Source organism: Musa acuminata, chromosome BXJ2-9 (genome assembly GCF_036884655.1).
Source record: "Musa acuminata AAA Group cultivar baxijiao chromosome BXJ2-9, Cavendish_Baxijiao_AAA, whole genome shotgun sequence".
In the NCBI taxonomy this organism is placed as follows: Eukaryota; Viridiplantae; Streptophyta; class Magnoliopsida; order Zingiberales; family Musaceae; genus Musa; species Musa acuminata.
Window position 1 is genome coordinate 8893352 of NC_088346.1, and position 16038 is coordinate 8909389.

The 16038-nt window shown below is 43.3% G+C and overlaps 3 protein-coding genes across 6 annotated transcripts; 2 read left to right on the plus strand and 1 right to left on the minus strand.

Moving 5' to 3' along the window:
• The first annotated feature begins 237 nt into the window (after window positions 1-237).
• LOC103997836 (uncharacterized) lies at window positions 238-3785 on the plus strand. Of its 3 annotated transcripts, none has more exons than XM_009419163.3 (9): window positions 238-508; window positions 745-853; window positions 981-1125; window positions 1371-1419; window positions 1501-1647; window positions 1743-1836; window positions 2533-2659; window positions 2763-3215; window positions 3287-3785. In XM_009419163.3, exons 1-9 carry the CDS (start codon window positions 323-325, stop codon window positions 3351-3353), a joined length of 1377 nt encoding a protein of 458 aa, XP_009417438.3. In that variant the 5' UTR covers window positions 238-322; the 3' UTR covers window positions 3354-3785. The 3 variants fall into 3 exon arrangements, with proteins under 3 accessions (XP_009417438.3, XP_064981513.1, XP_018686948.2); XM_065125441.1 differs by having other exon boundaries at window positions 303-508; window positions 666-853; XM_018831403.2 differs by having other exon boundaries at window positions 384-508; window positions 776-853.
• A 166-nt stretch (window positions 3786-3951) lies between these two features.
• On the plus strand, window positions 3952-9142 carry LOC135583322 (proteasome subunit beta type-3). 2 transcript variants are annotated; one of them, XM_065125442.1, is made up of 7 exons: window positions 3952-4100; window positions 4179-4360; window positions 4457-4564; window positions 5169-5258; window positions 6935-7019; window positions 8519-8613; window positions 8936-9142. In XM_065125442.1, exons 1-7 carry the CDS (start codon window positions 4095-4097, stop codon window positions 8982-8984), a joined length of 615 nt encoding a protein of 204 aa, XP_064981514.1. In that variant the 5' UTR covers window positions 3952-4094; the 3' UTR covers window positions 8985-9142. The 2 variants fall into 2 exon arrangements, with proteins under 2 accessions (XP_064981514.1, XP_064981515.1); XM_065125443.1 differs by lacking the exon at window positions 8936-9142 and having other exon boundaries at window positions 6935-7056; window positions 8519-8597.
• Window positions 9143-9684: 542 nt separating this feature from the next.
• LOC103997839 (plasma membrane ATPase-like) lies at window positions 9685-14882 on the minus strand. The gene is made up of 13 exons (XM_009419165.3): window positions 13622-14882; window positions 13423-13542; window positions 13203-13301; window positions 12998-13135; window positions 12277-12918; window positions 12093-12212; window positions 11892-12014; window positions 11407-11818; window positions 10802-11316; window positions 10550-10723; window positions 10286-10468; window positions 10026-10207; window positions 9685-9921 (listed from the first exon to the last, which is right to left on the minus strand). Exons 1-13 carry the CDS (start codon window positions 13685-13687, stop codon window positions 9825-9827), a joined length of 2871 nt encoding a protein of 956 aa, XP_009417440.2. The 5' UTR covers window positions 13688-14882; the 3' UTR covers window positions 9685-9824.
• Between the last annotated feature and the right edge of the window lie 1156 nt (window positions 14883-16038).

Consider the following 16038-nt stretch of genomic DNA (forward strand, 5'->3'; position numbering starts at 1 on the left):
TTTAATGAATGTGGGACTGAGTCCAAAAATCGCATACATGTCATCCTACATAAATATATTATGTAATATATGGTAAAAAAATATTTTCTAGAATTTCTTGTATTTATCTGAGTTCAATAACGACCGTTATAATTCGTTTTTTGTTTATAACGGATCTTTGAAACGTCGACACGCATACAACGATATATATGATGCCATACACGGTAGTCACGCTCTTTTTATCTCTCTCATGCCGTCGGGCGTCAGCCTTCCCCTCCGCGTCCATCCGCCGGTCCCAGATGGCTTCGTCGCAGACCCTAAAGACCCTAAGCATTGGTGGCGAATGGACAAGGCTCGGTGTGCTTCTCCCACCGGTAGAAGGAACTACTCCAAGGCCTCTCCTCCTCTCTGCTCCTCCAATTGCCTTACCCCTCCCACCGCATTATCCGCTCTGTACAAGCCAAGTTTGAGATATGCGATCCTCGGAGCTGGATTCGCAGGACTGTCGGTGGCCTGGCATCTTCTCAAGGTCGTAATTTTCTCTTTTTCCTTCCTCGCGCGTGATTCCGTTATTTTTCTTCTTGTCAGTGAAGAATTTAGCCTCGCAAGCGAGGTGTATGATGAATTGCCTGCACGAGTGGAGTGAAATTTCCTCTAGATTTAGTTGCCGTCGTCTTATTGGTTAGGGCGAAATGTCACCTACGTGCAAGAACGGGCATTTTACTGATACATTTGCGCGACACGCTATCGTCCTATGTCATGCAGCAAAGCTCTGACGATTCACGGATTTGTATAGATATTTATGATGATGCTGGGATAGGTGGTGGTGCATCTGGTGCATCTGGAGGGCTCCTTCATCCTTACTCTCCTAAAGGTGCCCATAGTTCTCTCGGATTTATGTTAAATATGTCGAAAACATAAAGTCGTATTCTTTTGAAATTTATGCAAGCTTCAGTTTCTGACCAACCTCTTGAAACAATCCATCTTGTTGCTAATTGCAGCTAAGCTTCTTTGGAGAGGTTCGGAGTGCTGGAGAGAGTGCTTAGATTTGTTAATTATTGCAAACAGAGCGGTGGAAGCCAGAGCTTCGAGTAATGCTCCTCAAGACTCATTTTGTAGCTTCAAAGAAAGAATTGTCTGGAAAAGGTAATCATTTCCACAACACATTCATACTTCATTTCCAATAGACCACCTTAGAGTTCATGTAAATATGCTGCATTTCTGTTCATACAAAACATGTAAATTTTAGACCACAAATTAGTTACATGTGGACAGTGTCCGAATGTATGTCGATCACATCTCCTCGATTCTGACTTACAGTAAGTAACAGCAGCAAATTTCTCAGATGCTTCAGTCTTTGAGGCTGATGCATGTTTTGTTCCATATTATAGGGGAATAATAAGACCTGCATCTCAGAAGAATGTTGACGTTTTGAGGGAGGTAAAACCATTTAGCATTGCAGATTGATTGTTGTTTTGTATTACTTGCTTAGTGACCTTTATTTCTTCTTCAAGTGATTAGAATGCTCAGAGTTTCTCTGAGAGTTGCTATCTGGAACTCCTAGATAGGAGTGCTGCTCGATATCTGGTGCCTGATTTGTGTGTGCCACTTGACTTAGCTGTTTATATGCCCCTGGCTATGAACATCCATCCAAAACGATATCTTCAGGTGCAAATGTGTTTCTCACTTTCTCTTATGGTTGCTTTAATCTTGGACAAAGTTTCTTTAGATGCTCACTTGGCGATTAAATATTCTTTATGTAGGCACTGTTTTTAGCATGCAATGATCTGGCAGAATGCGAAGAAAGAGAGATTTACCTATTCAAAGAATCGATCAACAGTCTCCACCAACTATCAGGTAAACAATTTATTCTGCCAATCATGCCCTCCTTTCCCTTCGACCTCTGTCGAACATAAAAAATATAATGGAAAATTAATTCGTGTGTTGGTCAAACTCTCGTGAAGATTGATTCTTGGCAAAACATGCTTTCTTCTAGAAGTTTCGATTTGCGAGCAACTTTGATAACATGTTATCATGAAAAAGTCTTGTTAAAGTTACTTAACTGTTGCTTATTTTTCTCTAGAATATTAACCACCATGAAAAATGCAATTCACAGATATTTATATTGACTATCAGCACATTAACTCTTCAACTTATGCGTTCAAGTTCAATTCTGAATTTGACCCTGAAGTTAAAGCAATTCCACCTAAATTCTATGTGATTGTGGGAATCTAGTAAATTAGTACTTGTTTTTTCTTGAAGATTGGATTGCAGAAAATCTAAGCATCAGATACATACGTGCCAAACTTTGGGCTTTCAGGGAAAATGTTCCAATGTTTTCTGCTCGAATCATTTTCTTCTTGAATATTAGCAGATCATTGCATATACTTCATCTAATTCTAAATATGCATCCTCTCTAGTTATTTTCACCTGAAGTTATTCTAATTGTTATCTGCATGCAATGCAATCCTATATATCTATCCTATATATCTATCCTATGCATTGAAATGCTAGCATACTACCGTTGTTCTAACTTCCAGTGAGAATGTGCAGAGGAATACGACGCAGTGGTTATTTGCCTTGGTGCTAAAGTGGACAAGCTTCCACAACTCTCGGGAAAGCTTCCCCTGAGGACATGCAGAGGCGTTATTGCTAAGCTCCAATTGCCATATGATCTCCCGTATGAATCATTGCTTCCCTCAGCGTTTCTTGTACCGACAGTCAAATTTATCTTCTCACTCAAATCTTCTAATGCAATGTCTTTTGAGAGAATCATCCTGCAGAGGTGAATATGATCACCAAAGACCCTCGATCTTGTCGGACGCATGGCTTGCGTTCCGAGAACCACGGAGCGTATTGGTGGGATCAACTTGGGATTGGAATTCCAAAGATTATGCATCGAGTGTGTCGGAAGAAGAAGCTTCGAGGGCGATGGAAGAACTGATGCCGAAAGCCTCTGCCGTGTATCCACCCATACGAAACTGGACTTTTGTCGAAGCACAAGCCGGCCTGAGGGCGATGCCACCGCTGACTCCTTATGGCTCTCTCCCACTATTGGGATGTGTTGATGACATTATTGGTGAGAGCGTCAAGTGCAGGTATTGGTTGGTTGGAGGTCTGGGTTCGAGGGGACTTCTGTACCATGGATTTGTAGGGAAGTTGACGGCCCAAGCTGTGCTTTCCTCCAATGAAAGTGTTCTTCCATCTGAGTTCACCCAATGGAAAAGCATATCAAAGTGAGCCATTCAAGTTCAATCTGTTGGATGTTGAAGTTGTACACATTGCTAATTTACAGACTATTTTTCAGCAGCATAATTGTCCTCTTGCATTTGGGTGAAAAATTGGATTTTGAGGACGGGGTTTTGTGGAGTTGAGTGATGGGCGGCCACCTCTGGAAGAAGCCGAAGGAGGTGGTGAGGCGTTCGGCTATGAATCGGGGTTTTTTGTAGGTTTTCGCCGGCGACCGCGACTGTGGAGGGAGAGGCGATGAGTCCACAGGTGGAATGAGGAAGCTCGAGAGAGAGAGAGAGAGAGAGAGAGAGAGACCTACCTCTTTCATCGTCCTCGACCTTCGTGGTGGCATGAGGGCGCTCGAGCGCGTCGAGGGGTGCGCCACATATTTGGATTCTGATCACCGCAAGTGAGAGTAAGAAGACGGAATTTGCACAATTTTGATAAAGTTTAAAATTTTTTAGACCACTTAACAATCTTCCTTTTGTGCGGTAAGTTCACCGATAGATTTGTAACTCTGGGTCTAACGACCGCTGTGACGTTAAGAAAACGACCATTAGGAGTTCTGGGTGCCAGCTTACCGTTGCTTTGGTGTGCGGTAACTTAACCGATCAGTTCTCTAACGCCGCATTCTAATCGCCGACGTGAGAATAAGAATACGAAATTTTGTCATGTTTCGGCCATTTACAATTTTTTTGGGCCACTCTACATCCGGTCTAGGGTTCCAACTTAGCCCGAAGGTCATGGGACCCCATTTAAAGCCCAAGAAAGCCTGCTTTGGACGACACTTTAAATCCCTAGTAATTCCAAGGAGTGTTCACCAAGCCACTTCCCTTTCTCTTCCTTCGCGCTCGTCTTCGTCTCTTCTCTCTCCTCGCTGACTGATGTCGGTACGCATTTGATCGAAAAACTAAACCCCTCGTTCTTCTCGTCTTCTGAAAGGAATCTAATGTGTGTTTTCCCTTCAGATCTTTGAGTACAATGGGAGCGCCCTGGTGGCGATGGTTGGGAAGAATTGCTTTGCGATCGCCAGCGACCGCCGCCTTGGGGTTAACCTCCAGACCGTCGCTACTGATTTCCAGAGGATCTTCAAGATCCACGACAAGCTCTACATCGGCCTCTCTGGCCTCGCCACCGACGCCCAAACCATGTGAGCTGACCTCTATCCTGGACTATTTCGTTTGCCGGACTAGGTTTTGATGTGCGAATTTGATCTCCTGCTGCCTGTTGTTGTTGGGGACATAAGGTACCAGCGGCTGGTCTTTCGCCACAAGCTTTATCAGCTGAGGGAGGAGAGGGATATGAAGCCCCAGACTTTTGCCAGCCTCGTTTCGGCTCTGCTGTATGAGAAAAGGTTTGCTCTGCAATTATAAGTTGTAAAGAAAAGATGGGTTTTGGTTATTTTTACTAGTGAGATATGGATATTTTCAGCTAAGGCGGTACTCACCTCTGAAACTTTTGATGAACATTAACCAGTGACAAGGCCTATAAAATGAATAGTTAACTATTATTTGCTACCATGGTGCTCCTTAAGCTTCAGTGTTGCTTTGATAAGTGATAAAAGTATGCAAACAAAACCAATTTATTAACATATGCAACTTAGTTATTTGGATGAAAGAAGAAATGACTTAAGTAGGAAATAACATATATAATTTGGTTATATTCATTTGTATCATGTTCATTTGTTAAATGTTTAGTTGAAATATTAAGGTATCAGAGTTTCTTTGGATAGTTTATGATAATAAACATTAATTGATTGTGAACATCTTTAAAATGCTTTAACCATATGAAAGATATGCATGCACTCTAGAACTGAAGAATCATATCTGCTACTTGACCATTTTTTCCTGTTGTATTTTTTGTTTTTTGATCTGCTTTTAATTTTCGTTAGCTTCTTTTCAATTCCATATTGATGTTCTCACAGAAGAATTGTCTTGTTACTTTGGCTCTGGTTGTAGATTTGGTCCATACTTCTGTCAGCCTGTAATTGCTGGACTAGGTGACGATGATGTTCCATTCATTTGTACCATGGATTGCCTTGGTGCCAAGTATGCATCTTTTTCTCTTGCCTTACCCATGGATCATTCTTAAATATTGCTTTAAACAATTTCAACTTACAACACATACAGCTATTTTTATTGTAATTGACGGCTATTTTGTTAACCTTATTATTGCCTATGTATATTTACCAACTAATGTGTGTGTATATATAAAGTATATAACTAAATAAAGTTGTTAGTAGAGTGTGTATATATGTATATCAACTAAAATATTCCTATACTCTTGGGCATTTTTATTCTCTCTTTTTTGTTTGTGCTTCATGTTGAAAGTTTAATATTGTACTGACATTTTACATGATTGCATCTCTGTAGGAAATCATCCTAAACATTTGTAATTATAAGTTACTCCCAGAAGAAATTTAAATGTATCTACTGCAAGATGTACTGTAATATCATTTCATAGAAAAGATTAGTGATGCTTCCTGCATGTTTTAAGGTACAGGATTTTGTAGGAGTTGAGGTAGTGTGTACGTTGTTGAATCAATCAGAAAGTTTCTCTGAAGTAATTTTCATGTAACAAACTTAATAATTTCAAATAGATCTTGGTACAGAATGATTTTCAGGTGAATCCTTAGATTTGAAATAGATTGTCATCTATTTTGTTGGCTTCTATTTTCATATGTTGTATATGGTCTTTCTAGATTGTCACAAAACAAAACAAAAAACAAGCCATAATGTCCAAACTATTTGGGCTGGCCCCATGGATCTTTTAGTGTCTATCTATTATTTAATATATCACAGATATCTCTTGAAATTTCTTCATATCAACAAATTTCTATGTTTGTCATGTATATTGGCATATAGGTGCTTCTCTGGTTCCTTGTTTTCATAACAAGTCTCATATGTATTCTTGTAATGGTCCTAAATGCATTGCTTCATGCAGTTTTATGAATATACCTCATGATAAGTACACCACTTTTTTGCATAGTTCTAGCTTTATTGTGTTCATGAGAAACTCTCAAACAAGATGGAGGCACAAGTATGCATTGCTGTGCTTGGTGCATGCTTTGCTCTTAGCTTCTTAGAATACAAAATACAACACTGGTGGACCTTGAAAAAATGTTCATAGAACTAGTTAGAACAAATAACTATATTTTGTCCTACATGTGCTCATAGGTGTTCTGTCGCACATAATGCCCTGACAGTCACTGAGTAGTACTTTATTTGGAAAATGAGAGATTACTATGTCTTGTTGAGTTGGTTAATGGAAAGAGACCCAAGTGAAATTGGTGCAATCAACATAGGGAATTTCGAATTAGGCATCTTGGTGTACTGAGGAGATTGTGGCAACTGATAGTTCAATCACACATCTTTTTTGCTCTGTTTTCTTCTACCATGTTTACAACTTTTCAATAAACTCATATTACTTGTTTGTGTTGTTGCTACATCTCATTGATGCTCTGTCTATCTCTGCACTCGTAGAAAAATATTCTTTTTGCAGTTAGCAAGTCAAATATTATAGACAACAATAAAAAATGACTGATGCTTTACTCAATAACCATGACCATTGAAGAGATCCTAGTACATTCTATAAAACATATTAAAAAAGCCACACATATATATATATATATATATATATATATATATATATATATATTATAAAACACAATGAAACACACACTATATATATTCATGCCGTTTAGTGGATGTTTACTTGGGTGCAGGGAACTTGCCAAAGATTTTGTCGTCTCTGGTACAGCCTCAGAGTCTCTTTATGGTGCTTGTGAATCCATGTACAAGCCTAACATGGTAACTTACTATCTTGGAGTACTTGATCTGACAGTATGTATGTTCCCCACCTTAACTTGGATTCATTTAGCCAATTGATCTTTTCTGAAACATGCAAAACTCTAGGAATTATTACGTCAATGCTAATTCTTATAGTATTGATAGGTGTAAGTGAGCTTATAGAGAAGCTTTATTTGGACTTTTTTTTTCTGGTTTTCCTTGCGGTATCCGGAACTTAAAAAGCTAGATGTCTCTTTTGATGGTGAACCATCTTATCTGTTTACATCTGCCATGCATCCAGGAAGTTGCAAGAGATGGGTGTTGAAAGCATGTTTTTTTAGGCCTTGTATTTTAATTTTTTGAGGATGTTGTTCCCGAGAAATCACTTCTTCAGATGAAACTTTGGGGTTCAGATAAACAAGCATTATTTCTTTTCTTTCTACCTAGTCCTCCAACCAGAACAAGTGATTCACCTTTTAAACAGAAGAAAGGGTTGCATTCTCAACACTTTTACCCACTCTCTTGTGTCACACTAAGTATGGTGCTGTGCACATCAACCAATGTTGACCACCACAGCCAACCTACCACGTTGCCCACTAGTTTATATGTGCCGAAGCAGAGTTGTCTGCCACGTGAAATCGAGCTATCCATGATCTTCCCTCATATACTCCACTGACAAAATTAGAACAGCACGTGGTTTGGGAATTTTGTTCCTTATGGGAACGTGAGTCGGCAACTTGTGTTCTGGCCCAAACAGGAGCCAGGACCCCAAAAGGAAATCTGCATAGAGCATTGATGCAGTGAATGTTGATGTTAAATGAATAATTAGGTAATTAACTTTTTAATTGTGTCTGCAATTTGAATGGATGAGAGAATGGATAGACTGTAAATAGTTAAACTATACTCTTTTTCTGGTTGTTTTTGTTGACTGCTTTACTTTTTTTTTTGTAGAATTTTTTTAGTAATGAAATTCTTAGTTTTTTATTTAGATTAATTCCTTGGATTTTCTTGTTAGTCAAAATAGGACACCCTGTTTAGCAGGGGCTACTCCTAACAATTTGGTATTAGAGTAATACCGATCTACAGGAGCAAGCATGACATTAAGGGCTTCTCTACTGACACATTGAATGAGGGAATAACATGGGTGATTGGGGGCAACAGAGGAGCGCAGATCGCTCCGTAATGTTCAAGTAGGTTCGATACTTGGGTACTCCAAAGGTGTGATTGCACGAATATGAGAGTTTGTATTGCTAGAAGTATGTAAAAGCATTATTGATTTAGTTTCTTTATTTTTTAAATGCATGTCACAACATGGTAAAACAATGAAATAATACAATTCCTTTATGTAGTAAAAGGAATTCAGATTAAATTTGGGGACATTTAAATAACACATGGAAGAAGGAACCAGTACAGTTTGCGTGCTTTTTGTTTGTTCATGTTCTTATCTGCACTTGTTGGTGACTTCTCTCTCTTTCTTGAAGCTAGCAGCATGTCTAAACATTGTTCTTTCTTCTTACTAGGAACCTGAAGAATTGTTTGAGACAATCTCACAAGCTTTATTATCGTCTGTGGATCGTGATTGTTTGAGTGGTTGGGGAGGGCATGTCCTTCTTGTGTAAGTCTGATGATACTCTATTTGGTTACTCTTAGATCATTTATGTTTTTGTTTCTTGTAGGATTCTAGTAAATATGTAAAAACAGATTTGTCCATTGTCTCTATGCTGCAAGCTTTATCTTTGAATTCTGAAGGCATGTATGCACATGGCAACCAAAAGAAATAAGACTAAATGCACTAGAAAATCTGTTCCCTTCTGTTTTTTTCTTTTCTTTTCTTTTCTTATAGATGGCATCAAGCACGTGCATCATAGAGCTTCCGACATCCCATCAATCTAAAATCATCATATCCATTCACCAAATTCTTTTTTCATTCTTTGCAGGACACCAACCGAAGTGCAGGAAAGAACCTTAAAGGGAAGGATGGATTAAGTCTGATATAAATTGAACATAAGTTCATATTTTCCTTGAATTCTGCTTTCCTTGGTGGAAGCCAGCAGACTGTAATTTTGTCTTTAAGGCCATAATGTGAGACTGTAGTTCTTGGATCAGTTTCTTCTGGTTAAAAAAATTGTGTTTCCGTTATATAAGCTGAGCAACGGTGATGAGATATGATTGTCTTGTTTGCTTACATGGAGATAAAAAAGCAAAGGTAATCATTCACAAAGTTGGCATGTCATTTTGTCGAGTTTATTTCGTTTCATTCAAGTTAAAAATAACTGGTATGTTGTTTTGTGAAATTTGATTAATTCAATGAAATTATTTTATTGTCAGCTGCTCAAAGCCTTGTTAGTATCCTGATATTTACTTTATTGAGAATTAGCAGACTTTTCTAGGGTTATATTAACTTCATTCAAATTCCGTTTAGAATTTTTATCTCCTAATTTATTAAGGTTTCTCTAAATGTCAATTGATTGTATATTTGCTAGCTTTGTGGTTCTTTTAAGCATGCAGTGTAGAATGATAGTCCTGCTGGCCATTTATTTTGTATTTTTATTCTCTTATTTCTAGGAGGATTTTGGTTGATCTTATGCTTCATATTTAAGGTACAGAAACGGGACGCGCACTCCCAACCCCACAGGAATTGGAGCATAGACGAGGAGCCCATTAACACACGCCAACATCAGGCAAGTAAATAAATGTTTCCTAGTAAGATCGATCAATTTAGTCTGGCATATCATAAGACGTCACATAATCTCCACGCATACAAATAGAAAAAACAGCACTTTCATGTCTCTTTATGCATATATATATTTATATATATGCTTTGCTTTATACGGTGTAGTGCTGCTGTATCGTCTCAATGTCCAATCCCTTGAGCTTCACGACCGACTCGACGTGGCCTTTAAGCGTGTGCAGTTCCCTTAGCCTGCATCATATACGTTTGATTGCATTCATCATCCCTCATGTAATTGCTACTGGCATGAAATCCATCTTACTACAAGTTTAACGCAGGTCAGATTGGTGGATTACCGGGCAACCTCGGCGCGCTTCTTTGCCTGCTCCGCGATCTCCGACAGCTCCCTGTAGCTGCTCTTGTCGTTGAAGAGTCCGGGGGTGTCCGCCGGCTGCAGGCCGTGCAGGGTGCGCTGCGCCAGAGCCCACTGCGCCTCCCTCTCGCCCCGCCCGTAATCCTTCTTCGTGGTGAATGCCGTCTGCAATCATATGGTGGAGTATGGGGTGAGATGCATGTGCCGCAATGGCCTTCATCAGATACCGGGAAGAAGGAAGACCTTGTTCTCGAGAAGGTTGTCCCAGGCCTTGCCGCTGAGCGTGTAGCGGATGATGAACTTGAGGACGTCGAGAGGGAAGTAGGTGACCAAGCTGAAGAGCCAGATGATCCCTGCCCATCCCCACCCGATGCCCTGAATCCTGGCAAACCCCCATGATGCGTACGCCGCGATCACCGTCGCCACCTATCATCCAAGGGAGGGAGTGTTTCAGCGGATCTGATGAAGAACGAACAACCGCGCAAAGGATGAAGACGACGGGATTACCAGCTGGGCGGCGATAAATGCGGTGACCAGCAGCAGGCCGGGGCGCTCGACGAAGGACCAGCTCCGCGACCTGGTGACGAAGATGAGCGCCTGGCTGATGATGCTCACTTGCAGGTAGAGTGCTGCCGTCAACTCATTGAGGTTGTCTCTGATCGGCTTAACGCCGAACTTTTCCTGTTTGCAGAGGGGAATTGCGATGCGTTAGCGGTCACTTCGTTGCTGCTGCAAAGAGCAGGAGCTGCTGCTACTCACGGGGAAGAAGTCGGTGTCGTGAGCTAGCCAGAAGAAGACGACGGTCATCAGGGCGAGGTAGGTGCCGAGGACGATTCCGGTGGCGAAGATCTCCCGGAGCTTCCATGAGTCGGGCAGGGGGGAAGGCTTCACCCTGTCCTTGGAGATGGTCATGATGGTGCCGTCGTTGAGGATGGCGATGATAAGAACCATGAAGGGGGAGAAGTCGAAGCGCCAGATGAGGGCGATGAGCATGAAGCCGAGCACGATACGGATGGTGATGGAGACGGCGTATATGGTGTAGTTCTTCATGCGCTGGAAGATGGCGCGGCTTGTCAGCACCGCGCTGACGATGACGCTGAGCCCGGGCTCCGTCAGCACGATGTCCGACGCGCTGCGCGCCGCGTCCGTCGCGTCCGCCACCGCGATGCCGATGTCTGCCTTCTTCAGCGCCGGTGCGTCGTTGACGCCGTCCCCTGTCATGCCGCAGATGTGCTTCCTGTCCTGCAGCCTCTTCACGATCTCATACTTGTGCTCTGAACCACCACATCAATCAGCCACCCGTGAGTAGGCCCATCAACGCAGCATCAGTTCTCCAGCACAGAGATCATGGAACTCATCCTTACCAGGGAAGACTCCGGCAAACCCATCGGCCTTCTCGATGAGCTCGTCGATGGGGAGGCCACTGACGTCGTCGTTCTTCTCGCCAAGAAGGGTCGAGGAAGGATACATGTTGGTTCCCATGCCAAGCCTGCGCCCAGTCTCCTTGCCGATGGCAAGCTGGTCGCCGGTGATCATCTTGACGTTGACGCCGAGGTCGAGGGCACGGCGGATGGTCTCGGCACTGTCGTGCCTTGGAGGGTCGAAGAGGGGCAACAGGCCCATGAATTGCCACGGACCGCCGGCGCTTTCCTTGTTGGCCTCGGGAACCTCCTGCCTCGCCACACCGAGAGCGCGAAGACCGCGCTCGGCGAACTTGTCGATCATGCTGTGGACCTTCTTCTTCGCATCATCTCTCAGGTTGCAGAGGTCAATAATCTGAAGGATACAGAGAGAGGATGAAATCTCAGCATCAAGGGGAACACACAGAAGCGTTTGCATGCACTGATACCTGCTCAGGTGCGCCCTTGCTTGATCGGTGCCACTTGCCATTGGAGTCGATGTAGGTGATGGCAGTGCGCTTGTCGACTGGATTAAATGGCAGAAAATGGACTTCCTGGATCCCTGCACGTGCCTGCAAACACAGAGCTCATGAACGTGAGCATGGATCAATGCAACGAAGAAGGCAGAAGAGGTAGCAACAGCTCAGTACCTCCTTAGGGTCAGCCAGCATATTGACAATGGAAGCATCGATGGCGTCCTGGTTCTCAACCCTAGACGCCCTTGCAGCATACAGCACCACCGAATCCTTATCCAGGCCACTCACAAACACCTGCAAGAACCGATGCATATGAGACCAATCGCCATGAGTCAAGAAGCTGGCACTTGAGCATCACCTCGATCAAGCTCTTGTCGACGGTGAGCTTGTTGAGGGTGAGCGTGCCGGTCTTGTCGCTGCAGAGCACGTCCATGCCAGCCATCTCCTCGATGGCGGTCATCCTCTTGGTGATGGCTCCCTGCTCTGATAACCGGTGGGATCCGATGGCCATGGTGACCGACAGCACGGTGGGCATGGCGATCGGAATGCCACCGATGAGCAGGACCAGGAGGTTGTCGATGCCGTCGCGATACCTCCGGTGCTGGATGGGGTACATGACGATGATCTCGATGATCATACCGATGGCGATGGAACAGATGCAGAAGTTTCCGATGGCCGTCAGCACCTTCTGGAAGTGACCCACGTTGTTGGTGCTGTCGACGAGGTGCGCGGCCTTGCCGAAGAAGGTGTGGACGCCGGTGGCGATGACGATGGCCTCGATCTCGCCTTGCTTGCAGGTGGAACCCGAGAAGACCTCGTCGCCGGGGTGCTTCGTCACGGGGAGGGACTCGCCGGTGAGAGCAGACTGGTCGATTTTGAGAGGATCGCCCTCCAAGAGGCGGGCATCGGCCGGGATGATGTCACCGAGCTTGATGCTGATGATATCGCCGGGGACGAGGATAGCCGCCTCCTGCTCGGACCACTTGTCGTCCCTCAACACCTGTGCCAGACCACCCATTTACATCAGCGAGGAAGGGCATGGTGTGCAAGCAAGCTATCCATGGATGTTAGGAAGAGACCTTAGTCTTGGGAGCGAGGCCAGCCATGAGGGCTGCGGCGGCGTTTCCAGCGTTGTTCTCCTCGATGAAGCTGATGGTGGAGTTGATGATGAGGAGGACAACGATTCCAACGAAGTCCTGCCAATCTGGTGGCTCGCCCTGCGAAATTGCAGCTATACATCGTCAGATGCTCCGACGGAAGAGGAGATAGCAGAATGGAATTTACCCCTCCGTTATCCATCGCGATGGCCATGATGGCGGCGATCTCCATGACCCAAGAGAGCGGGTTCCACATGAAGCCCAAGAACTTGAGGAACTTGCTCTCCTGTTACACACACACACACACACACACACAAGAAACTGAGAAATCGAGCTAATGAAGGACGAGCACTGATTACATGGTGAAGAAGAAGAAGAAGAAGAAGAAGGGCAAACAGAGACTGCACCGTTTTCTCCTCGAGTTTGTTAGGGCCAAAGATTTGGAGCCGCTGCTCCCCTTCGGCAGAGGAGAGCCCCTCGCGGCTACATTTCAGCTGCGCGAACACCTCCTCCACCGGGATTCTCTCCTGCACGACCCAAGGCAAAAAGAATAATGAGCGATGGAAGACACAAGGAATCAGTACAGCAATGAGGAAAGGATCTTACCAGGTCGACCGACTCGTTCTTGATCTGCTCCAGGGAGATGGAGCCATCACCGCCGGCGGTCGCCATCTTGTGCTATTTGTTTTTTTAGGTTTCTGTGCAAAGTTGTGCTGGTTGTTGGAGGCCGAGAGCTACTGGAAGAGGTACGGGGAGAGCAGGAGAGGCATGGGCTACTACTTTGTTCGTCCTCTCTCCTTGCTCTTATTCTCTGCGCTCTCACTACTGCTTCATAGGCGGTGAGGAAAGCGAGGGAGGGGATGCGTTCACTTATAGGAGGCGGAGGGGGAGGGGGTGGGGCGGAGTCCTGTGGCCCGCCGCTGAACCCGGTGACTCCCTTCGCCATCTGTTGCTCGAGGCTCCAACCGATACGTGTCGGGCGCGTTGCGGGGAGCCGAGCGAAGTGGGGGCAGCGCCATTCGTTCATTCATTCATACCTGGAGGACGAGGAGCAAGAAGAGGGGAGAGAGGGGCGACCGGAACCACCCTCGCGTTGTTTCGGCTCCACGGATCGCCCTACGACGGGTTCCTCGCCAAGCCATGCAAACACGTGGTGGCGACTGCATCATTCCTTCAGGGTTGTTGTCACTCCTAGTAGTGAGTGAAGCCCATGCAACCAACCACATCACCCCTGAAAATTTTGTGAGGGTAACTTCGCATTTTCCAAAATTTTGTAAGCGTAACCGGTCTGTCAGTGGCTGATAATTCCAACTGTAAGTTATCTATATTACTTAGTACAAATCATAACATACATCAAGCTATCTACGGTAGATGAGTAAGACATACTAAACTTAAATTGTGATGCTTTTTCCCATCACTCTTCTGTTCCTACAGGTGTTGGGTTAGTCGATCAGAAATTTTTGCAAATCCACTTGGTTTTGGGTACAATGAAAGAAGATCTAAGCTCATGGATTACATAATCCATCTCAAAGCAGGAAAATTGAAACCCATCGATGACAAATGGGTCACCATACAATGAGCCACTTCTTCCTAAGTTGTTATGGCTGATAGGCCAACCAAAACGTCTCCCCAATAACGATGATGGTAAAAAAATACTTGTCAATGGAATCAACAAATGAATCAGACTACATCTTCCTATCCTCAGGATATGATGATATCAACCTTTCATAGATTACTTGCTCAAACATAGAAGAAGAATGAAGTGGCTCAACGCATCCACAATAACAATTTATGATCAAGTACTCGATCCTCTGTCAACATCTCAGAATTGAGGAGCTAAATGACAAGTCCATTCATCGATGATAAATACATCACCTAGCTTTTTTTTTTTTTTTTGTCAATAAAATGATGAAATCCATTCTCAAATAGTAGTTCTCAAAATAATCATAAGAGATGTTACGCAACAAGTATCAACTCTTGGTTTCATTCTCCGACCAAGTTCTGATGGTCACCCTACCAAGTTCTGTCTGAACCACTATTAGAAGTTCCATATCGATTCTGAATGTACATAATTATTGACAAAGATATAAACAATTTTCAACATACCCCTTCTCGGTTCTCATTCCTATGGGGTGAGATATCAAGCAGCAAGCAGCTATCCTACTCCATGAGATGATTCACTCTCAAACAATTCAAAGAATACGCACAATCAGTAGAAGAAATGATTTGACAATATAGATATACGTAGGAAGATCTCAAAAGGTGTGGGGAACAATTTTAACCGGTTCCTTAGCATAGCATCATCCAATCTAGTGCTTCGAAATGCTAGACAAGCTTCGACTCTGTTATCAAATCCATCCCTATGGTTCTTTTACCTTCGCAAAACATCATTCTTTCAAGTGCTTTGATATGCTAGTCAATTGGACCCTATTATAAAGCTCTTCCAAAAACATTGTCCAATAACTCTTTCAACATTCAAGACATTGCACCATTTACCCATATAACCAGATTCTATAACATGAATGATCAACTCTTTGTTTGATGCATAGTCAATATTACATGAAAAACTATCAACTCTGTTTGATAGGATAGTATATGATGATTTACTCCCATACAGTTCAAAGAATAAACACAATTTCTAGAACAAATGTTTGATAGAACATATATACTTAGCAGCTCTCAGAAGGTGCGGAAAACAATTTTCTCCAGTACTTTTACCTTGACATAGCACCATTCAGTAGACATGATAGACAACACTAGACCTTATTACAAGAACCATCTCTGCCAGTTCTTTTACCTTAGTGAAGCATCATTTCAGCCAAATGCTTCAATATTCTAGAAAGGTAGGACCCAATTCTAAAATCCATCTCCACAAGACATGATACGATAACTACTTTGTACTTTCAAGACATTGCACCACTTTTCTTACCATATAACAAGTTTCTGTAAGCATGTGCCCTAATGGAATCATCAACTCTTTATGTAATTCATGTATGTGATTTTCTGATAATAACAATATTACA

What these genes read in the sequence shown, in the direction of transcription:
- LOC103997839 (XM_009419165.3), bottom strand. Translation starts at nt 13,687, where the DNA reads ATGGCGACCGCCGGCGGTGATGGCTCCATCTCCCTGGAGCAGATCAAG. An exon ending in GCCTCGCTCCCAAGACTAAG is followed by an intron (nt 12,919 to 12,997) that starts GTCTCTTCCTAA and finishes GGTCTGGCACAG; the next exon opens with GTGTTGAGGGACGACAAGTG. An exon ending in ACGACACCGACTTCTTCCCC is followed by an intron (nt 10,724 to 10,801) that starts GTGAGTAGCAGC and finishes CTCTGCAAACAG; the next exon opens with GAAAAGTTCGGCGTTAAGCC.
- LOC103997836 (XM_009419163.3), top strand. Translation starts at nt 323, where the DNA reads ATGGACAAGGCTCGGTGTGCTTCTCCCACCGGTAGAAGGAACTACTCC. An exon ending in ATCCAAAACGATATCTTCAG is followed by an intron (nt 1,648 to 1,742) that starts GTGCAAATGTGT and finishes TTCTTTATGTAG; the next exon opens with GCACTGTTTTTAGCATGCAA. An exon ending in CAATGGAAAAGCATATCAAA is followed by an intron (nt 3,216 to 3,286) that starts GTGAGCCATTCA and finishes ACTATTTTTCAG; the next exon opens with CAGCATAATTGTCCTCTTGC.
- LOC135583322 (XM_065125442.1), top strand. An exon ending in GCCACCGACGCCCAAACCAT is followed by an intron (nt 4,361 to 4,456) that starts GTGAGCTGACCT and finishes TGGGGACATAAG; the next exon opens with GTACCAGCGGCTGGTCTTTC. An exon ending in GGAGGGCATGTCCTTCTTGT is followed by an intron (nt 8,614 to 8,935) that starts GTAAGTCTGATG and finishes CATTCTTTGCAG; the next exon opens with GACACCAACCGAAGTGCAGG.